The 24,593-nt window shown below is 39.5% G+C and overlaps 1 protein-coding gene across 1 annotated transcript in view; it reads right to left on the bottom strand.

The window, feature by feature from the left end:
- KDM4C (lysine demethylase 4C) overlaps window positions 1-24,593 on the bottom strand; it is a 418,075-nt gene that overhangs the window by 326,961 nt on the left and 66,521 nt on the right. The window contains exon 5 of the mRNA XM_068552402.1: window positions 4,718-4,911. Coding sequence (XP_068408503.1) covers window positions 4,718-4,911 — 194 coding nt within the window. The remainder of the gene's footprint in view (window positions 1-4,717; window positions 4,912-24,593) is intronic.

The following is a 24,593-nucleotide window of genomic DNA, read 5'->3' as shown; positions in this document are numbered from 1 at the left end:
ATCATGCCAAGTTCAGGCTTTAGGTAATTACTATGACCAAAAAATTATTTATTTTTATAATGTTATTAAGACAATAGTAATTATGAATATTTGCATAGTTCTTTACACTTTACAAAAGACTTGTAATACACAGTATATCCCTGGACCCTCCTAGAAATCCTATTAAGTAGATAGAGAATAAATCACGCCTCCATTTGGCAGTTAAAGAAATTCATGATGGAAGGAGTACAGTGATTTGCCCTAAGTCATTCAGCTGGTAAGTGACAGACTGGGATTTTTTTTTTTAATTTAATTAATTAATTTATTTATTTATTTTTGGCTGCATTGGGTCTTCGCCGCTATGCATGGGCCCTCTCCAGTTGCGGAGAGAGGGGGCCACTCCTCATCGCCGTGCATGCACCTCCCACTGCGGTGGCCTCTCTTGCTGCTCTAGAGCGCAGGCTCAGTAGCTGTGGCCCACGGGCCCAGCCGCTCCGCGGCATGTGGGATCCTCCCCGACCAGGGCCCGAACCCGCGTCCCCCGCACTGGCAGGCGGACTCCCAACCACTGCGCCACCAGGGAAGCCCCAGATTGGGATTTTAAAACAGGTCTTCTGGCTCCAAAGTCAGTATTAATTCCCAGAAAATAAATATGTTACCAACGACTGCCAAAGCAGTTTTCTATCTGCCTACTTCAAGCTTTCTTTTTTCCTTAAACCTTCATGCCAGAAATGTTTAAATAAATCATTAGCTCCTCTAAAGTCTCTTCAGTCCAAACCCGTGTTCACGAACACTTAACTCAGCAAAATCTGCTACATGTTGTGCACGGAAAAGCATGTTTCACGGCTTCTACCTGGAGCCAGGCCTATCAGCAGCTACTCAGAAATCTCTGGAAACTTGGTGCTCTTAACAGTTACATTTGAGACAAGAGTCTTTATAGAACATTTTATATATTATCTTGTCTGCCCTTGAACAGACTGATCCAAAACAATTTAAAACTCTCTTGATTCAAAATGAGAATTACTTACAGAGCATCAATCCTATAGCCAGGCCCTGTGTTAAGTGCTGATGATTCAAAGGCAAACACAGCCCCGAACTTCAAAGCAGGCACAGGAAAGGGCCAGCAGGGGTGGTCACAACCCCTTGAAAGGTGCAAAGGCAGATGTCTAAGGTGGGGCAACGCATGGTCCAGGAAGCCTTCAGGCAAAAATCTATGGAATACTCGGGCAGAGGACAGTAGTGCAGTCATGGAAGTAAGGAGAGAATCCTAGGCAGTCTCTGCAATAATCGTACCCAGAACTTGGAGCCTGAGAGAACTGAAGAAGAGAAGGAAGTTGAAATTAAATGCCAGACTATAAGACCAGAGAGGAGGAAGACACACTGCCGGGGCCAGAGATGTTAAGCATGAGAGAGGGCACCCCTGGAGAAGAGTAAAGGTAACTCAACAAGGAGAGGACACGAGGGACTTCCCTGGCAGTCCAGGGGTTAGGACTCCACGCTTCCATGGCAGGGAGCACGGGTTCGGGGAACTAAGATTCTGCAAGCCTTGCGGAGAGGCAAACAAACAAACAAACGAACAAGGAGAGGACACCGGAAAAGGAAACCAGTGCAGGCATGCGCGCACACACACGCAGAACCTTACGTCACCTTGTCATCCTCTCACTTTGTAGATTAGGTAAAAATATTCCAATAGTTGTGATCACACATTACAGAGCTAGAGCACTGGAGAGCATCCTGATTAGTCTTGCCCTTTTGTGAGTGAGGAAACTGGTCACAGAAGTACAGTTCTTTGCCCCAAGCCGCACACGTCAGTGGCAGAGTAAGGACTGGAGCCCTGATCGCTGTTCCCTTGAGTCTGAGTCTGCCACACACATTTCAGTGTTTGCATGAATTTGTATTGCTTCTACCACCTTTCAAAGCTGACTTCAAATATGTTATGATGACTACTGAAGTGAATTTTAATGATAAAGTTTACCTCAAAATTATTTATGCTGTGCTAATATAATCGTTCATAAATCTACTGGGAAACATCCTTAGAGTCATTTATATCACTCTTGTCCTACACTAGTTATCCTAGTAAATGGAATGTAGATTAACTGTCATAATTCACTGCTATGTTTTATTTTTTTATCATTATAAATAATGGCCAAGGTTAAAGATAATAGTGACATTATAAATCTACTCTTAATGCATATAATGGAGTCTATATGCTTAAAAACTAATAGAGTAACTAAATACAGAAAATATAAATACATTCCAGAGAGAAAGAAATACTTTGGAATCCAGCGTACTCATTGTCACTCATAAACAGTGGTGCTCTCTCCCAAAGACACAAGACTCTATAATCAGTCTTATCCCAGACAGAATATTCTCCTCTAAGCAATCTTTAGGACACGACAATCCTTGTCCCGGGTGGGGGGGAATCACCTTTCTTTAAGAAAGGAGAGACTTCATTTCGACTCCTCCAATATTAAAAACTCAAATTAATGTCCCAGGCATTGTCATGAATTTCTCCAAACCTACAGGAGAGCTTTGCCACTAATTTTTCAGATTTTTTTTTTTTTTTTTTTTTGGGCTGCACCACACGTCTTGCAGGATCTTAGTTCCCCGACCGGGGATCCAACCCGTGCCCCCTACAGTGGAAGCACGGAGTCCTAACCACTGGACTGCTGAGGAATTCCCTAACTTTTCAGATTTCTTAAGGGAAGTATACTATATAGTTGCCTATAGACTAGATTTCAGCAAGATGTTGAATCTACCAATTTCACATAATTTTATCCACAACAAAAGAAAGGATCGGAACGATCATGGGGATAACTATGCAGCTAAAAAACTGCCCGGGAGCCTACACATTGTTTACAATATTTCTCTGAGCCTCTCAAAGCCAAGTCCCAAAAGTACTAAAGGATGACCCTCCAACAGACTCTACAGTGGGTGCTGAAGAAATATGACAGACTCACAGGTTCTAAAGTTTGTGCTCACAGCTGGTCCTCGACAAACACCTTGTAAGGAATTATTTCTTTGCCCCATTCTGTCACCAAAGACTCTCTAGGTCCTAGACCACCTATTAAAAATGTTTACATTTTACTTATTCCATTAAGAGAGCAGAATGCTTAGAATTTATCAAACAAAATGTGTAAGTAAAACACTGTTAAAAATAAGTTACACAGCTTCTCACTAACTTTTTTCAGATCCTAAAACTCCAGAGCAAACCAGAAAATACCTGGATTTCTCTTCTATGTCCTAAGAGCTTTGCCCTTGCTCCTAAAGCTTTCCTGCTGATTAAATGTCATTTTTGATCATTATGAACTTTTGCTGTATTTGAATTTGCTGGAGAAAGCTTACAACTTCACACTTTGCCAAATGATAAAACCTCAAGGGCAACTAATGGCAAGATGGGGATAGAAATTATACACTGTACTCAACACCTAATCAGCAGGAGAACTTGAAAAGAGGCCATTATCTTTAAACTGGAGGCAAGAAAGCTACTGGGCTAACACAAGCACCTGAAGAGCATCCTATCTTGTTCCAACAGAATACCAGCAGAAACATAATATTTCCTGGCTTGTCAAGTAGATACTTCATATGCTTCTGTCTCTGAATTATTCTGCATGTATGTGTACTTTACAAAATACAACTGATATTGAAACTCTCCTAAGACTAAAACCCACAAAAACAAGTTTAAACGTGAAACTGGCTGACCACAAAGGACTCCAGGGTGATTGACAGACTAATAATTACAAATGTGTAATTATTTGATGCATTACATATGATGCATTACATATGATGCATTCTACAGAGCAATAAATCTTAAAATCGTTGCTCAGAAAGATGAGGAAAGAGGCTCACAAACACAGGAAATTCCAAGTTAAGAACACATATTCACATTAACTTATTCTTTTCCCCACATCCATCATCCAAAGAGCGATAATAGGCCTCCTGATTCATCCCTCCTCTCCCTCTAGCCACCACATACTAAATGGAACTTGTCATTTATTCAGAGGGGACTAGACCAGAAAATCATTAGGATTACTTGATACTCTACATCCAGGAAGTCGATTTTCACTCCTAACTGCTGCCCGCATACCTTCCAGCAAATCTCAGAGAAGTAAAGATGCCAAACAAATTCTTTTTTTTTTTTTTAAGTTATTTATTTTATTTATTATTTATCTTTGGCTGCATTGGGTCTGCATTGCTGCACGCAGGCTTCCTCTAGTTGCAGTGAGCAGGGGCTACTCTTCATTGTGGTGCGTGGGCTTCAGTAGTTGTGGCTCGCAGGCTCCAGAGCGCAGGCTCAGTAGTTGTGGCTCGTGGGCTCTAGAGCGCAGGCTCAGTAGTTGTAGTGCACGGGCTTAGCTGCTCCGCGGCATGTGGGATCTTCCCGGACCAGGGCTCGAACCCGTGTCCCCTGCACTGGCAGGTGGATTCTTAACCACTGCGCCACCAGGGAAGTCCCAAACAAATTCTTCGAGACTAAATACCTATCAATCCATGGCCCACAAAAGTGGTCTACAGGCAATTTTAGATATACAAGTCACCATTAGCTTTATGGTTTTGAGCAAAACCCTAGGCAGAGTGGAAGACTCTGTAATAATTAATTGTTACAGTCAAAAAAACTATCTTACAGCTCATATAAATCTGAATCCACCAGATAAAGGGAAAAAATTCATCTTCAATGGGTTCATATTGCCCAAATTTCAAAACTCCAAAGCAAATGAATATTAAACATGCAACTTACCAAGACTTGGGCTCTCCAAAGTGGAGATAATTAATGCTGTAGAGGTCCATATCCTCGGTGTGCCACGCAAATGTGGTTTTCCACATGCCAAAATAGAGATAAGGGGTATTTACACCCTCAATAGAAATACCGCACTCTTCCTCAACCACATCCAAGACCGTGTTTAGGTGAGCTATGTTCCATTCATCCACACCCTGGAATCAGGGGAGAGAGAGGAGAAAAAAAAAGCAAACATTAATAAACTCATAAAGATAACATTTACTGCTCAAACCATCATCTGCCAAAATTATTACACTGTGTATTTTAATTCACTTAGAAATAAAAAATAAAGCAACAATTATCCAAGGCATGCACGTGTGCGCGCGCACACACACACACACACACATATATTTATACAGATCCATGATTAATTATCTAAGATTACTACCAACGTAATGTGGCTCTATATAAACATTAGTATAAAATTGTACCAAATGACAGAGAATTAAGGCCCCACTCCCCATTTGCTGTTAGTAAGAAAAATCATTGATTCAAAGCATATGATCTGGAGCATGCTTTCCATCATTGGCACACCATTTAATTTTGGGGGTTTCCTGTTTTTTAGCTTGCTTGTTTATTTGTACATTACTTAAGAAGTCATATTAAACATCAGACATCATCTCAAGATACCACTAACAAAATATATCTTCTGTCATCCCTCTCTCACCCTCACCCATTTCAATTTTGGCATGTGATACATCATTTCCTGAAAATTCAGCTCTAATTATTGGGAAAATTCTTAGCACTATTCTAAGCCACAGATCATTATGCTTTTACTGCTTCTTCAACTAAATATTAGCCTCTTATGTTGATGGGAAATTTTAAACAAAGAATAACTGCTAAAAATACTTATCCAAACTCTGGTAAAATTGCTGGAATAATGTAGTTTTATAACAGTAACCCAACATGGCTGGTGATAGAAAGAGACAGAAAAGTTTGAGTCACTGATATAAAAGTTAAAGTGACAGGAAAAGATTCCAGTTTTATTAAAACTTACCAATCTCTTATTAATTCACTGTAATTCACAACTGCTTACCATTTTTACCAACTATGTATTTTTCCCATGTACTTTTCTAATAATCAAATTCTAAATATCAGAGATTAGGTCTATTTTTATGCAATCATGAGGAAATGGCAATGTCTTTAAAACTAGTTCAACCTCTTCATGGTGCTATTAAAGAGGGACATTAAATTTATTTATGTATACCCAAAAGGCCTTCCCCAATAACTATGCCAACGGCCTCACAGACAACCATGTCTAATAGTCCCCTTATGCACTAAAAACTTTCAGGGCTGTTCTGTTTTCATTCTGGTCTTTAGATGACAATATAATCAGTGTCCTGATCTTACCTCCTTGAGATTTTGGGTCAGGAAAATTGTTGATGGGGCAGTTAATGAAGTTCTGCCTCAGGTAATATAATTGAAAGTGCCAGGGGAAATAATTTAATTCCCAAATTCCCCAAGGTAGCCACTCTATCTACAACTTAAACCCCACAGTAGGAAGTTTGCTATTTGGAAATTGTTCAAAGTAAGTATCCTTTTAGAGAAGATCCTAGGTTCCAACTTACAAGACCTCATAAAAGTTCAATCAAATCATGTAAAATATTTTATCTCACTCTATTTATAGTGATGCAATCTCTTAACTCTAGTCCAATCAGACTTCAGTCCAATCACTCTAATAATAGAGTCCTATTTAAAAGTCATTACTGAGGTAATGAATATGAAGTAATAAATGAGCACAATATTATAGGAATCATTTTTAAAGTGAATGAGCTTGCAAATTTAGGAACAAACCATCCCTCTGAAATTCCTACATTTGGAGAAGTCTTATCTTTGTTTCTGACTGATATTATCTTTCAGAAATAACTGAGGCCGAATCCCTTGACATGCCTAGACCTGTGGGTGTAAAGGGATGATGGAAGAGAAGAATGAGTGATGGCGAAAAGACCCAGATTATGGCTCCAGCTCTGCCACTGCCCAGGGCAAAAATCACCGAGATTTTCTGAGCTCCTAGTCTTTCTTCCTGAAAGCCTGAGGGCTACGGTACCCTCCCAGAGCTGTTCAGAGTACTGAATAGGCTGAAGGACATAAAACCTTTGGAAAAATAAAATTTACTATGTCTTAGAACTGATTAAATAAATGTCTCCACTATTCTCTAGTAAATCTTACTGGAAAGCCTCCACCAAAACAAAAGCCAAAGACATGATAAGTGATAATAAAGTCCTATGAAACTTACTATTGAAATTCTCCCCATTAATGGGCAAATAATATGTCTGCAGCAGTTTCTTTTGGGCAAGGCCAAGGTTGCCATGATGTTAAAACTTAATTTCTTTTGCTAAAATAAAAAGTCATATAATTTCAATAAAAGAGGTTATTAAAATATTAAGGATAACTGGTATAACAGAGGCTGAGAATAAATCTTACTATTTCCAAATTCCTTCTCCAATTTCTGCTCTCTACTATCTATTGAACTGGCTAGCTACCTCCAAGGACAGGTTCTACTCAAACTCTGAAGAGCACCAGGTCTCCTTCAGAGATTCAGACAAGGAGTACACCTCATTTGTCATTTAGGAGAAGTGTGACACCACAGTCTACCTCACTACTCTACACACACATATACACTACATCTATTCAAAACAATCCTGTAACACAGGTAACATTATACCCAAATGAACAGATGGAAAAAAACCAGTGCTCCTAGAATAGTGGGAGGCAAAGATAAACCTAAATCTACCTGACTCTAGGCTTTCACTTATAAACTCTATGCTTCCAGTTCTGACCATGTTAAATACAGCATATCATCCTTTTCTCTCAGCATCAATTACCAACAAAGATCCAAGGAGCTAAAATTTAGGACAGGCAAACATATAAAGCTGCTACATTGTTCCCACACCCAGGCATACAGCCGCCCTACACAAACAATGGCAAAGCCTATAAGAAAAGCTGCTTCACTTGGGAGTCGGTGATAGAATTTAGTGTAAAAGTAGCCTCCAGAAAGACCCCAGTTACAAACAAGCCCCACAACGACAGGTTGAAATTTGCCAAACCGTTCAAAGCTTAAAGCCGTCAAGTCTCTGCAGAAAGTCTGCACACCAGCCCAAGTTCATAGACAAATGCCTCTTCCCAGATCCCATCCCTTCATATAAAGCTCTTCTACACAATGTCCAGCAGGTGCTTGAGCAATATCTGTAACTCACCTGACCTCCGCTGGGCAGATGTTTCCTTCCTGGTCCCACCCCTCCCTTCACCCCAATAACCCAGTGCATTCTAAGCCTGCCCTGCCCTGTTGGTCTATTTACCCTGTATCTGCCTGGTTTTCTGAAATAATTCACCATTGGACCGTAATTTGTACACATATGTGTAAATGAGAAGTTTATCAAGGATCTTTCCTTTCAATCTCTGTATCATCAGCCTATCAAGAATCAGATGGCAATTTGAAAGAACTCCTAAATTTTCATTACCATAGGCACTCAGGAGCTGCTTGAGGACCAGGCTTTGGACTTCGGACTTCACAGAGGAAGTAAGTACCCCCAAACTGGCATCAGCATGAACGATGCATCTATAAACCTATGCAGAGAGACTGTGCCCAGTTTGAGTTCATGCCCTTGAGCTCTGGGCCTGGGTCCCTGAACACAGGCCACATCCAGGCCAGGAGCACTCGTCTCCGGACTATGAGCATCTGGGATTCCCTCTTTAGTGACCACGCTCAGTCACTGGGTGACTGAAGGAGGACAGGGCAGCCACATGCCACATTGGAAAACTTACCAATAAGGACTCATTCCCACCTAATACAGAGAAATAATGCAAAAATCATAGCAAACCAATTCTTCCCAAAATAACCTTCTGATGAACATTACTTCTACAAGAGGCTGTGGTCAAAAAACGTTGGCATCCTTTTCTCCTCCTCTTACAAAGTCACGGTGCCAATAGGCACTCCGAAGGTTCTGAGAGGCCATGCTATAAGGAAGCCTGTTTAACTTTGCTTAACTCCACTTTTCCCAGATGTGATTTGACCACGGGACCTTGTTTACATAAGACATTACTATCTTTCCTCAACAGTGTCAATATCCAACGCACATGTTTCTCTTCCTCTGCCCACCCGCCCTGCCCCGACTCCTGCCATCATCCTCAGCACCTTCAACGTTATCCCCACGGGGCTCTTTCCAAACAATGCTCTGAGCCTCCATCTCTGTAAAGTTTCACTGCCACATGCCCAGCTCTAAGCTGGACTCAAAGTGACCAGCAATAATTTCTGAAATCTATAAATTTATGGGGAAAAACATCATTTCATTAGAAAATCCAATTATTAAAAAAAGAAGATCCACCTCCTAGGTACTGTAAAACTCTGAGAAAATACTAAAAGATATTATTAAAGATTCTAACTAAAGTTTTCAGGTACTTTTATTTAGTATTTTTTAAAAGATTATGCTTTCCTCATTTGGCTTGCCATCACTTTCTATGACCCTTAATGCAGTCCAGCCAACACCTACTCGAGTACTGTGATACAAACAAAAGACCATCCACCCAATTTCCACTTACTTTTAAAGCTAGGCTAATGTAAATTACTGCCACCAATTCATATGCCTGTAACAAGCCCTTGAAGTTTCAAAGGTAATGCAAATGAAGAAAGAAAAATAAAACTTGGTTAGTTTTAAAGACTTCAAAATTCAATCCATTTCGCACAGTAATGTGTGAAAATTGCACCTTTCAATAACTAAAACGAAAGCTCTGGCCACATTTTAAAATAGAGGATTTCCTTAGGATCTTTACACAGTAAGAATAAAATTAGACCCATGTGAAATTCAATTTGCTTTAAAGTTAATTACAATGTGTGATGTGATAGCTCTTTTTGTTTCTTCCTTTCCATGAAAATATCACATTCTCTAAACTTTCTACTTTTAAAACAAACCTCTTTTCCTTTTTGCATTTTTACACACCAAAATACCTACAATTTTACAGCAGTGCTTTCTTTTCTTTCTGAAAGTCTAGACAATAACCAATGTAGAGCAAGTTCTGAAGTAACAAAAAAATTCTGCAACAAAAAGTACCATATAAAAAGCCTGTTCACCTTAAAAAGGTAAACATGAATATGACAAGAAGGAGGACAGAGAAGAAAAGGGGGGAAATGCCCAGTCAAATAAAAGATAGCAGAGAGCTTGGGACTCCTGCCTTGATTCTGGACCACTGAGGCTTTGAGGTTAATGGTATCCCTGGTTCCAGGCAAAAGCAACTCCAATCCTCTTGGGAGAAAAGCATCCTTCACTTAAACCTGTAAATTCTCCACAAATTAAGATCAAGCCAAAGAATACAACCAAAGATCACTACGCATACAGGGAGTCAAGACCTCACTGCAGAAAGCTAGCAAAAACAACTGACCCTGCACCACCCCAAGGACTGTTGATATCAGAATTTTCAGACACTAAAGAATGTGAAATGTTTAAAGAAATAAAAAATGGAATCACAAAGACAAGAAAGTAAAATAAACTATTTGGAATGACCAGTCAGATTTGGGGGGAGAGGTGGACTTCTAGAAATGAAAGATATCATTATTAAACTAAAAACTCATTGAAAGGATTAAACAAGAGAAGTATAAGATTTAAGACATGAACACACAATGCAGTACAGAAAGATGAGAAGGAATATCTGAAAGGTAAAGTTAAGCATACTTAGGACAGAATGTCTAAGGTTCATGTATTCAGAGTCCCAGCAGAGAGAAAAATACAAAATTATTGATAAATAAAGTCACTAAAAGAGAAGACTGATGAAACCAATTACGTTAAAATTAAAATCTGTTCATTAAAAGACACTGTAAATAAGTCCATCTCCAAAAATTTTGATGTCAACTTTAGTTAACCTTAAATACACTGAGTTGAAGCTACAAAACAGACTTCTCAGACCTTTAGTGATGCTACAGCTTTTGTTTTACAGTGACCAAAACATCAAAATGCCAATTACATTTATTGATTAAAAACTGCTTATAAAGCCTTCATTATTACGCCTACTCTTGAAGACAATAATATTCTATGTGGACAAATATTTGGGCTCATTCTGGCATTCCAATATTCTTAGTCTTTCTAATTTAACTCTTTCCACAGCCATGTTCAGTGTAAAAATAATAATTTCTGTCCATCTTCCTTTTAAAACTAAAACTGTTTTTGTTTGATGTAATATAAAATATGGAATTGATTTTGCAGGGTCACAGACGATTCATGTTTTTGCTATATACCTTTGTACATTATTTTCTTATCAAACTAGTTACCAAGTATTTTTACATGCTTGTAAACAAATATATTTTTACAACATACCTGTATATATGTAAAGTCAAGTATTTAATTCTCGCTGTTCACTTTTAAAACTGACAAAGGAAAAAAGTGAACACTACAGAAACCATGGTAGAACTTTACTTGTTCTGGTCTTGGTTGTCCCATCTTTGGCAAGTCACATACCTACTCAAGAAACATTCCCAACAGAGTACAATAGGATGAAAATCTAAAATCGCTTTCAACATTCCCTGCTAGATATTGACTATTATATCAAGTATTAGGTGTATAGCATTTAATTGACAATTATATAACTGTAGATGGCTTCTGATTTTGTTTTTAACTCTATGGACTGTGTTTAAATAATTCAAAATTATATTCCTGATTCTGAGATACTAAGTGGTATTGCACAGTTGTCACTTTACAGAATGTGTACAACAGTCCCAGGAAGCTGATAAGGTGTACCCTTGTATAGCTTCAGGTGCTAGAATTAAAACTGACCTGTTATCAGACACACACAAAGACACTGAAAATAGAAGAAACAAAAAAGTTTTGGAAAGAACAAGCCACTACTGAAGCAAATAATCCAACAAATGTAATTCAACAATATGGCATAGTTTGGGTATCCAGAATACATAAAAAATTCCAAATAATAAGGAAAAGTCAAACAATCTAATAGAAAAATAGGCAGAGGAAAAAAGAGAAATCACAAATGGCCAACAAAGATATGAAAAGCTGGGGCTTCCCTGGTGGCACAGTGGTTAAGAATCCGCCTGCCAATGCAAGGGACACGGGTTCAAGCCCTGGCCCGGGAAGATCCCACATGCCGCGGAGCAACTAAGCCCATGCGCCACAACTACTGAGCCTGCGCTCTAGAGCCCGCAAGCCACAACTACTGAGCCCACGTGCCACAACTACTGAAGCCTGTGCGCCTAGAGCCCGTGCTCTGCAACAAGAGAAGCCACGACAATGAGAAGCCTGCACACTGCAACGAAGAGTAGCCCCGGCTCACCGCAACTAGAGGAAGCCCACGCACAGCAACGGAGACCCAACACAGCCAAAAATAAATAAATAAAATAAAATAAATTTAAAAATTAAAAAAAAAAAAGATATGAAAAGCTATTCTACGTCATTTGTAGTCAGAGAAATGCAAATTCACACACAAGATATTTTAAAGCCACAACATTGACAATAAGTAATAAGATGAACGATATTAAGTGCTGAAGAGGATGTATGTCAGCATGAGGAAACTTTTGGAGGTGAGAGAAGTCTTCTAAGACTGGTTGGTGGTGATGGTTACACAAAAATCATTGAATTATGTGTTAACATCAGTGAATTTTGTGGTATGTAAATTATACCTCAGTAAACCTGTCTTAAAAATGATTATATAGTGCTGGGAGAGGGTAAATTGGTACAAAGTCTTTGAGAAACAAGGTAACAGTATCTGACAAAGTTGAACACTCATGGAGGCAGCACTTCCATTCTTAGATAAGTGCCTTAGAGAACTTGTATACAGTGCACCAGAAATCATATACAGGAATGTGTCCATAGCAGCAATATTCATTTTAAAAAGAAAATATCCCCTGACGAGATAATAAAAAATAAAATGTATATGCACAAAATGGAATGTTATACAGCAATGGAAATGACTGAACAATAGCTCACACAATAATATGGATAAACTCAGAAAACCTAGTGTTTTGTATAGTCTCAGCAGACTACATAAAGTGATACTACCTTTAATAAGGTCAAAAATAAGCCAAACTAAATATATTGTTTAAAAATATGTGTTTGTGGGCTTCCCTGGTGGCGCAGTGGTTGAGAATCCGCCTGCCAATGCAGGGAACACGGGTTCAAGCCCTGGTCCGGGACGATCCCCCATGCCGCGGAGCAACTAAGCCCGTGCCCCACAACTACTGAGCCTGTGCTCTAGAGCCCGCGAGCCACAACTATTGAGCCCATCGTGACACAACGACTGGAGCCCGCACACCTAGAACCCGTGCTCCACAACAAGGGAAGCCACCTCAGTGAGAAGCCCATGCACCGCAACGAAGAGTAGCCCCCGCTCACTGCAACTAGAGAAAGCCCGCACGCAGCAATGAAGACCCAATGCAGCCAAAAACAAATAAATTAATTAAATAAATTTATTTTTTTTAAAAAATGTGTTTGTACAGAAACAGACTCACAGACATAGAAAACAAACTTATGGTTACCAAAGGGGAAGGAGGAGGGAGATAAATTGAGAATTTGGGATTAAGAGATACACAATACTAGATATAAAGCAGATAACAACAAGGCTCTACTATTCAATACCTTGTAATAACCTACAATGGAAAAGAATCTGAAAAAGGATATATATATATATATATATATATATATATATATATATATCTCCTTTTATATATACATTTACATACATACATATACATATGTACATATATACATACACATATGTATGTATGTATAACTGAATCACATTGCTGTACACCTGAAACTAACACAACGTTGTAAATCAACCATACTTCAACAACAGCAACAAAATTTGTGTGAGAAAACCTTTTTTTTTTTTTAAGGCAAGAAATCAAACACAAAGTTCAGACCACCCCTGGGTGATGGGGTGGGGTAGCAGGGAAGGACTGTAGAAAGAGCATCCCATGAGCAGTATTGTTTTTTTTGGTTTTTTCTTTGGGGGCGCCCCCGCCACATCGCATGCGGGATCTTAGTTCATTGTTTGGAGTTGGTTCCCCATCAGGGATTTAACCCGTGCCCCCTGCAGTGGAAGCATGGAGACCTAAGCACTGGACCGCCAGGGAATTCCCCATGAGCAGTATTGTTGACGCTCTAGCTGTGGGACTCCATGGTGGGTCTGGGGTAGTCAGTGTATCACTGTGCTGTAAAGCATAAGTTGCACATATAAAATCAGATTATTACATTCCAAAAATATGAAAAAGCAAAAGTCATGAAAAAGAGAACATCTCCTGAGTCACATCTCACGGCACCATTTCTGCCCCGGCACCTTGTCTCACTGACACGAAGAGAGCGGTGTATTTCGTAAAAACAGCAGGCGCATTTTCTTTAGTAACCCCTAAACAAACATCCTTCATGGCTCTGACGTGACAGACTTTGACAAATGGCAGAAAGTATAAACTGCTGGAATGCAGGTTGGACTTAAAGTAAATGACTATTGCAGAACAGAATTCTTCACGATTCTCTTGGTCGGAGTCAACTACTGAACATCTCATCACAGCCTCAGGATTTCTGTCCCATTTTGCTTTAATACTGCCACCAGTAGCAGCTATTATTCAGTACATACTATGGAGCAGGCCCTATCCTAGGTGTTTTATTTATTCATCTCATTTTATCCTATAAGGTGAATAAATAAAACTATCATCTATTATCAATGCCATTTTATAGATGAGAGAGCTGCCCCAGGAGAAGTCAGATAACTTGCCCAAGATCTCCCAGCTCATTAACTGTGGAGCCGGGAAGGGTGAGAATGGAAAACTCTAACCGGAGTTGACACTACTGTGTCTGAAGCCTCACTGGCCAAACAATGAGCCAGAAAGTCAATTCTAAACTTTTATATAATCAAGGAGGGAAAAACCTCCCTGTATCCCCCCGATGACTGGAAGGGAAAGTTAGTAATTTGGTTATTATGTTTGCTACTTTTCTTTTTTTTAAGGACTACCAATCAAAAAGATGATTTTAAAAGACTGCCTTGGGCCAAGAGCAGGATTCATGGATTCACTCACAGACATGCATTCTATTAAAAAAAAAAAACTTACTTAAATAATAAACAGAATTGTTAACTTTATTTTACATATCTACACACGGCCCTTGCAGAAAATCCTAAAAGGAATGTGAACCATAAAAGCCCTATTCTTCTTTAAAGAGGATCAATTATCTCAACATTTAATAAAATAGTAAAATCCCGTATCCAGACCCGGACAAGTTATTTTTAAATACAGGAAATTAAAAACACAACAATCTTTACTAATATATTCATATTTTCTAGACTATTAAGCCCCTTGTCTCATTCAACTCTTTAAGGTGTATTATACTGCAGTGTAAAACAGTACTTCAAAATCACTGTTTGTTAATAAACTTTTATAAGAGATTGCCTAAGTACTTAGTATCTATTTTCACCTTCTTTACTAATAGAACCCCATTTAATCAAAACAACAAAGTAGCTGCAGCTGTATATGTATGGTTCTGGCTAATGAAACGTAACTGGACATCACTGGGCAGGGCTTCCAGGAGAAAGCTTTGAAGAGGCTGACTCAAGCAGACACAACTCCTTTGCCCTCCTTCCCTCTACCAGACATTCAGACACGATCAGCAGCTACCACAAGAGCACAAGGGTAAGAATCTCATCATGAAGATGGCAGAAGAAATTTCTAGAAGTACAGGTCTACGGCAACATCATGGAACCAACATGGCCCTGGACTACCTGCCTCAAATTTTTACATGAAAACTAAACAATCTGTTTCAGCCATTTATTTTAAGGTCTCTACTACTGACAGCAAAATAATGTCTAACACATTTCCTCCTTAGTAACCAAATCCATAGGTCCCCACTTCCCCCATTCCTAAATGGTTTTAAGTAAGAAAGTAATATATCAGAGTCCATGACGCTAATGTGATTCTACTAAAGAAAAAGTAGAAGCCACTTAGCTTTTGAATGGTACCAAAGTATGGGCTGGGCTTGAGCCTCTTTACAACTACTAATGCCAGGAAAATTCAATTTAGATAATGAATGCACCTCTTTCTCCCTGTTCCTCTATAGGACTCAATCTAGTTATTTGTTTTTTCCACCTTGCTTCATTTCTTCCTCAATGCCACCACTCAATTAAAGCAATTTTAGATTTAACACACTTGAATAACACCTGGCAGAGGGCTCAAATAACACCCTTTTATTCTTCATGAAGAAAAACAACTTAAGGTATTTCCAATGGTCTCATTTTCATTCTTCACAGTGAAAAATTCTGGATCATATACACAGGCTCAACATTATTTCTTCAATGAAAAAGAAAAAACTAACAATTTTCCTGAATTAATATTCTATATTTTCTCATTTAGAACATTTGGAACATAAGTTTTTAAAAAATCAAACATATAAACCTGCAAATAAGAAGATCATTTTATCATTTTAGTGATATCTTTCTCTTTAAAAAAGTTCTTTTTTAGTTAGAACATAATTAGAATCACACTCTTGGAATTCATGGCTCTAACTCTGTTCCAGTGACCCCAAAAGCCCACTGACAGGTGGCGACTTATTTTGAGGAACGGATGCTAGGAAGCTGGCGTGTGGGAGCAGCTCCCCAACCTCTCCATCTCAGCCAGACCTGCTGCTCTCTTCCCATAGTCAAGTGGATGATTTATGAGGGAAATTGTATACAATACTGGAAATCCTGTGTGGGCATTCAAGATCTTGGAGATACAGCTATACGTAGTTACCTTAGTTTATTCACTTACTATTGGATTGTGAACATTCTCCTAACATTTACTTTATTATATATATCACCTTCTTGTCTGTAACAATTTGCATCATTATTTTCCTTTGTGACATACAGGTTGTTTTACATTCTTTGTTATAATATTAAAAAAAAAAAAACACTGGAAAATGATTTTGGCACACAGACATCGAGCCGTATATCTAATCATTTCTAAAATAGATTCTAGAAGCAGAAAGGTGTGGATCAATACTTCCTTTCTGACAACAGAATTATTTGAATCCTTCTACTCTATTTATAAATTTCCTCCTTAAAAAAAAAAAATCAGTTTCCATGTCTGTAAAAAATCATAGTAAAGATGAAATCTAGATGATCTTCATCATCCTTTTTTTTTAAAATGGGGACAGCCCAAAGTAGGAAGGGCTTCAAGTAAACATGCTTTTATCAAAGTCCTTTTGTAAACCTGCAGGCAAGGTCAGCTGCAATGGGAACAGAAGAAACTTTTGCTTCTGAAGACACTAAGCATCCAATGAAGACCCTGGCAGATACTAATCCAAGAGAGGAAGAGATCCAGAGCACACAGTGTAGTTCAAAGTTCTAATTATCCTCTCTGGTGACAATCTAAAATAGTAGAAAGAGGGACTTCCCTGGTGGCGCAGTGGTTAAGAATCCGCATGCCAATGCAGGGGACACGGGTTCGATCCCTGGTCCGGAAAGATCCCACATGCCGCAGAGCAACTAAGCCCGTGCGCCACAACTACTGAGCCCGCATGCCACAACTACTGAGCCCGCATGCCACAACTACTGAAGCCCACACGCCTAGAGCCCATGCTCTGCAATGAGAAGCCACCACAATGAGAAGCCCGCACATTACAACAACGATTAGCCCCTGCTCGCCACAACTAGAGAAAGCCTGCATGCAGCAACAAAGACCCAATGCAGCCAAAAATAAATAAATAAATAAATAAATAAATAAATAAATAAATAAATTTATAAAATAATAAAATAGTAGAAAGAGAATGGGAAAAGGGATCTCCCAGCTCTGTCACTAGGTGTCATCTTGGATAAACCCTAACATTTTGGTCTGAAGTTCCTCATCTATAAATTTGTTGGCTACATCATGATGTCCAAGACTCTTTCCAGGTGAAATAATCAATGCTTTGATGATCACCAACCAAATTCAGCACTAGAACTCTGGCTTTTCACCTCTGCCTTTCATGTTCTTTCCCCTTCAGTAAATTCCCACTTCTGTTTCCCTAACACTTTCCCAGGGATATCTGCCCTTCCAGGCATAGTGACCATTCAGTACCTCCAGAACTCTCTAAGCATCCTCACTAAGAGAGTTCACATGCCTGATGCCCACAGATGCCCTGAATTCTCACCACAATCTCAGGGATTGTGCCAGTTCCCAAGAAGCATAACCTCTTTCCATGCCTACCCCTTTCCATGCCTATGGTACATAGTATTCACACGACCCACGGGGCACCTTGTCTGCCCTGTATGTGTTATTTATCCTTTAGGGAAACCTTTCACAACTCTCCAGCTACCAAGTTAGCACCTTCCACTGGCAAACACCTGGTATCCCTAACACTTCTCACACCCTCACAAACTACTCAGCATGGGACTCATATGTGTTTATCAATTTAGCACTTCCAGAGACAAAACTGATTTTCCCCCCAGTGATCCCACCTAACCCTGTAACGTGCAAGATAGATACTTGAGGGCAGTAGCCATGTACTCTGAGGTCAGCCTGCAACTGGGCTTAACTCTCTTCTATCGACAATTCCCTAGCAATACCCCTCCGAAAATACAGCTTCCAGAACTGCTGAAACATTCTAGATGCAATGTGTCAAGTGAATAAACTACCATCACCTCCCCTGTCTGGATGGCATAACTTGAGATCATGAGGCTAAGACTTCATTTACTAAAGATCAGCCATAACATGCTGGCAGGTAATGAGTTTTGATTAACTAGAAGCCTTATTTCACAGAAGTAAAATCTAAAAGTCACAATACCAAGCCAACAGCCGTCTCTCAGCATTAAGACATGTCTAGAATGATGATATTTTCCCTTCGATGTGAAAATTACACATACAGTTAGTGCTCTGGCTTAAAATTATTTCTTATTTCAGGATAAATGATATCCTAACATGATAAAAATACAAAATGTAAAGGAACTCTGGTGACTCAACAGTTTAAATGTTTTACCTCATTTGGAAACGCTCAGCCTCAGAAAAATTTGTTGTCCAAGAGCACCATCTGGTGGATGAAGGTATTTAAGCTACCCCAGTGCAGGAAGATAAAAAAAAGTCATCTATAAGGCTAAATGCCAGTAAGACTACAATTTTGGTATGAAAAGATTCCTATGCTTCAGCCAACATATTTCTTATAAAGGGGTTCTTGACAAAATTCTAATATAAAAGGAATCTACAACTCATAAAAACTCATTGTCAATGACTTCACCTTCTTGAAGAAATCTTATAAAAGAGCAAACATTTTTAAGCTGAAAGGAACCTCAGAGAGCTGTAAATTCAATCCCTTTCCTTTACAGACTCTAAGGCAAAGACAGAGCTTTCCTGAAAGTCACAGCTAGGGATGGCAGACCTTGACTATAGAAGTAAATAGGTCAAATATTCTGTGCTGTTTAATACAGCCTTCTATTTCAAGAGGCTGTGGAGAAAAGGCAGGAAATGAGGCATTGTCAGTGGCAAAGTACCACTCTCATGGGTTAGCTATGATCTGTCCACCCCACTGTGCACTGTGGCCCAGCCTCACACTGACCCACAGAAGACTAACAACTGTCATACCCTTCCTGCCTCCACAGCCCCTAGGGTCCCTCTCCACCTTAGATAAATTGGCCTTCCCCTGTCCAAGAAAACCATCCTACCAATAAAAATAAGAGATAAAAAAAATGTTAAATCATCCTGTTGAAGAATATCTGTAATCACGGCAAAGCATTCATATGTGTTAAAACGGGAGGGAGAAAAGACAAAACCAAACTATGTTCACCATGATACCACGCCTGTTAAAAGAAATACAATTATTGAGCACAAAGTAGAGGAGAAACATTGGAAGGGAATACACTAAACTTTTTTGACAGCTCTTGTCTCTGAATGCCAGGATTACGAGTGATTTCAATTTTCTCTGTCATATAATGTTTTCCATCATTTTTTATATTAACATTTATATTAACAAAAAGGTAATTTTTACCTATAAAATTTATGCATTTATAATCATAGACTATAACGAAAACTTAAAAGGGAAATTAGAAAGAGGACCCCCATACACACCCATCCATCCAGTACATGCATAGTTAAAAAAAAAAAAAAAACATTTTCCCCAGCTCTCAAGGAGAAATATGCAGTATAAGACATTATATATATTTTTTTGACATTATATTTTTTTGTCTTAAGGTTTGTCACTGTATTTTTCAAACTGTTTTGAATTTTCTGTCAATTATCTATTAATAAATAACTGGATGACAGAAGCAATAGACTAGCAAATTAATATTAAAGGAAAATCTTGGAAATACAGTTTAAAATATTTTATGTATCTTAAGATGCAGGCACTTGAGTTCACATCCTAAGCCCACTTTCTGCTTGTAACTCAGCCCATTTTGCCTGAGTTATATGTCAGAATTTATGGCATGATGCTCCCCAAATAACTCCATGACTTCTTGTTTGAGAACCTCTGTCTCGTAATGTGATTAGGTCTCTGAGGTTCATATCAGGGACACAGTTACCTGAAGGTCAGTAAACAAGAATGGAAACTGTTACCTTGCCTGGAGATCCCTGCATCATCTATGTAGAGTGAGATCAGAGAAGGAATCTTTTGCTAAATATCTTAAGGCAGAGGTTTTCAAAATGTTGTCTGGGGGCCATTCGGAGACCTCCAGATCCCATCAGGGTCTGTGTCATCAAAACCGTTTTCACAATTATACCAAGACATTATTCTCCTTTTTCACTCTCATTCTCGCATCAGTGTAAGGTAGAGTTTTCAGGAGGCTATATGATATTACAACAGATTAAATGCAGAAGTAGATATAAGAATCCAGAGGGGTTTTCTATTAAGCTAGACATTAGTAACTTGAAAACAAATGTAAAATAATGCCACTCCTCTCACTAAATTTTGTGTGTAGGAAAATATAGTCATTTTTTATAAAAATAGGAATGTTATGTAACATTATTTTTAATGAATTAAATACTTTTAAACATTCTCAGTTTTAATTTCCAATACAATAAACAAGGATAGATACAACCTACATAAACAAAAGCTCTTTGAGGTCCACAATAAATTATTAGAAATATAAATGGGTGCTGAGACCCGAACTACTATCTCAGGATACTAGTGTTCAGAAAAACACACACTGAAGAAGATCACTCTGACCCCTCCCTCTTCCTCCTTACTCAAAGCACTTTCCAAGCCTCTTGCTATGACCAGTCCATCTGGTAGACCATTACCTGATCACACTTTCTAAAGCATGATTCTGATCCTATCACTTCCCTATTGAATAATCTCAAACGTTCTTCAAGATGTAGAGAATGATAACCAAAAATACTCAGGAAACTCCATGATCTAGCCTCAGCCTATTTTTCCAAAGTCATGCACTCATCAATTCTATCATTATTTAGGTGCATTATTTGAAGCAGATGCTATGACAGGGGCTGGGGCTGGAGAGTCTATAAGAAATGATACCTGCCATCACTGGACTCAGAGTTTACTGTGAGAGAAACAGAAATAATATAGGTATCCTTCATTTTCTGTACTAATTTTCCAAATACCTGCTGTAATAACATATTTTTTTACCCAAAATTCACTGTCCAAATCAAAAACTCTCTATAATGACTTGTGAACCAACAGAACGGTTTCAGTTGTATACAAATCTAGGTCAGATAATATAGACGGCAATTCGGTTGTATCTCAGCTCTTGTCCCAAAAGGATTATGCCTCGTGCCCAGATTAAATGCATTGGGCATCACTGCTATCATCTTCCAATCATTATTGGTGGAAATGTCTTCTGCAAATGTGGAAAAGCCTGAAAAGAAGGTAAGTGAGCATAAGAGTCCTAGAAAAGCCCACACATTAGAAAGACTTGAAGGTGATGGTGTGCAATGAGGGAGAGAAGCACAAAACACATGATCGCGATATGTCCATACCTAACAACATAGCAGTGTTGCTCCTGAAAGCTTAATCGTGTTACTCGAACCAACACCATATATGAAAAACTAGAAAAACTCCTTGTGCAGTGGACTGATAGTCATTCTCAGTGTAGGAGATCACTGAGTACCAGGCTGGTAGAGGAGAGGGCGGACACCTTCAGTGATCTGGAGGCAGCTGCAAATGGGAGGAACATGATTCAGTGAAGGAGCTGAGTTTCAAAGCAAGACTGGGAGATTTAAGAACAGTGAGAGACTGTACAAGTTGTGGATCACGGGTGAAGCAGCTTCCCCTCACAGTGAGATGTGCAATCTTCCTCCAGTGAACTGCTGAAAACTATCATCGAAGATGGTTATACACAAGGGAAACGGTCAGTCTTAATGCCATGCCATCTCATAGGTTTATTCAGAAGAAAGAAGTACTTAGACAGAAAGCATCCAAAGAAGGCTAAATTACTGTGAAGTAGGAACCTTGCTGGTACACTACTATGAAAACATCATCTCAAAGGGGCCACTGCAGACAACAATGCCTGTTAGGATATGAATGAAGTATTCAAATCAGAAAGCCTGGACGATGGAGGAGACAGGTGAGGCTTAGGGGAAGAGGTGCCTGTCACCACTCAACAAAGGGAAAATCTTGCAAGGAAGACTCGTGAAAACAGTGTTATCAAGAAGGTAACAGCCAGCTTAAGGAAAGCATGTGGGACTTCATTTTTAAACCTCAATTTAATGAACCATTATCATCATTAAGAGGCTTACCACTATATACATGATAGGTATTGTTAGAAATGCAGCCCCAAAGAGCACAGAACACAAGCCTGAATGACTTAATGTCACTGTACTAGTGTAAGTAAAAAATGTTGATGCCGATTCTTAGCTCTCACACACAGAACAAAGAGATGCACTCTGTCTTCAAAGGTCTGTGGAAGCATGGCTATTGGGTATCCCAGAAATGTTCTACCTCCTTTTTTCCCTGCAGATATCTGTTTATTTTCATGTCCCTTAGTCAAACTGAAACATCCCACACAGTTATATCGTTTTTTTCTACCTGTTCATCTTTTCTCTTTGTCTGTCTTCTTTTTGTGTGTTTGTTTCCTGAAGTAACTCCCATGTTTCTTTTATCAGAGGACTTATTTTTTAAATGTACAGTTAGAATAGGCTAATTAAAACTTTCTCCTTTTTTTTTTTGGCCGTGCTGCATGGCTTGCGGGATCTTAGTTCCCTGACCAGGGATTGAACCCAGGCCCTTGGCAGTGAAAGGGTGGAGCCCTAACCACTGGACGGCCAGAGACTTCCTTAATTAAAACTTTCTTTATCAGTGGACCAGCCCTTAGTAAAACACAACCCAAAAAAAAGAAAAAAAAAAGTTTCAGATCTTAGGACTCTTATGCTTCTATTACTGTTTTCAAGGAATCATCTAGGGCCACCCAAGAATACAGGTGGCTCTATTTCTAAGTTCAGGACCTTCTTTACTTACAGAAGGTCCCTGACATCACCAAATTTCATTTCAAGGTATCAACATAGTCAATCTCATTCTCCCAGAAACATTCAGAATTTCATCTGTATGTCAAAAAAGGTTTTGAGCACCCTTCCCCAAGAGCAAATAATTGTGCCTCTGTATTAGGGGTTGGCAAACTTTTTCTGCAAAGGGCAAGACAGTAAATATTTTAGCTTTTGTGGGCCATACAATCTCTGTCACAACTACTCAACTCTCCCACTGTAGTGCAAAAAAGCCAGGCACATATAATATGTAGATGAACAATAAGGCTATGCTCCAATTAAACTTTATTTACAAAGACAAGCAATACGCAGAATCTGGCTGCCAAGCCAGGCTTTGCATCATACACCCAAAGACTGGGCTTTGTCATGTCATGCCTTTGAAAGTCTTGGCATTTTGCTTTAAAAACTAGTAACTTGCAGGGCTTCCCTGGTGGCGCAGTGGTTGAGAGTCTGCCTGCTAATGCAGGGGACACGGGTTTGAGCCCTGGTCTGGGAGGATCCCACATGCCGCGGAGCAACTGGGCCCGTGAGCCACAACTACTGAGCCTGCGCGTCTGGAGCCTGTGCTCCGCAACAAGAGAGGCCGCGATAGTGAGAGGCCCGCGCACCGCGATGAAGAGTGGCCCCCGCTTGCCGCAACTAGAGAAAGCCCTCGCACAGAAACGAAGACCCAACACAGCCAAAAATAAATAATAAGTAAATAATAAATAAATTTTAAAAAAACAAACAAAAAAAAACTAGTAACTTGCTTAAATCATGTTACTGATACTGCTGCCACAGGCTGCTGCCCATGGTGTTGACTGAGATTTTTAAGTATATCCTAAGGAATTCAAGCTCTGAAAGCAGCAGTCGAATGAAAGAGGGGCCAAGACTCATTCCCTGGAATCTCCAGGCCCTACTTACTCCCTTTACTATCAAGGCTGATTGTCCTCAAGTAGTCCTTCATGAACACTCTCACTCCTAATTCCTGTGTTGTACCCAGGCCTGGATCAACACTACAATGGCACCTCTTTTTGCCCCTTAACAGACCTGCCTGGTGCTGCAAGACAAACATCTGAGCAGAAGGGGCCCTCACAGCCCCATCACCGGCCAGGCTGATCTCTCTCCCTCAGACCCCACAGCCACTATTCCAGGTCTGCCTCACCCTCCTCAAGACCAGGCTCACCAAAAAGCCTCCAAATTCCGTAAAAATACAAAGACTATTAAGTGCAGTCTTACCCTCAAATTTACCTAGTTTCAGCCCCATTCTTCTCTCCCCTTCCTTTACCTGACTTGAACTTGCTCCTCTAGGCCAATCTCAGATGCCATGTCTCCAACAAAAAGTCTTCCTTCAACGCCAAGCTACTGTAAGTGCCTCTGCTCTGGGCTCCGGTGGAACCCCACACTTGCCTTTACAGCCAAGCTCATTACATCCTACTGCCCCTTTGCCCCTCAAGCCTGTGAATTATTGAGAACCAGGATCCTTATTCA

The sequence above is a fragment of the Eschrichtius robustus genome, chromosome 10, assembly GCF_028021215.1.
Source record: "Eschrichtius robustus isolate mEscRob2 chromosome 10, mEscRob2.pri, whole genome shotgun sequence".
NCBI classification, from domain to species: Eukaryota; Metazoa; Chordata; class Mammalia; order Artiodactyla; family Eschrichtiidae; genus Eschrichtius; species Eschrichtius robustus.
The sequence above is the reverse complement of the archived record's forward strand: the minus strand, read 5'-3'. Positions and strand labels throughout refer to the sequence as shown.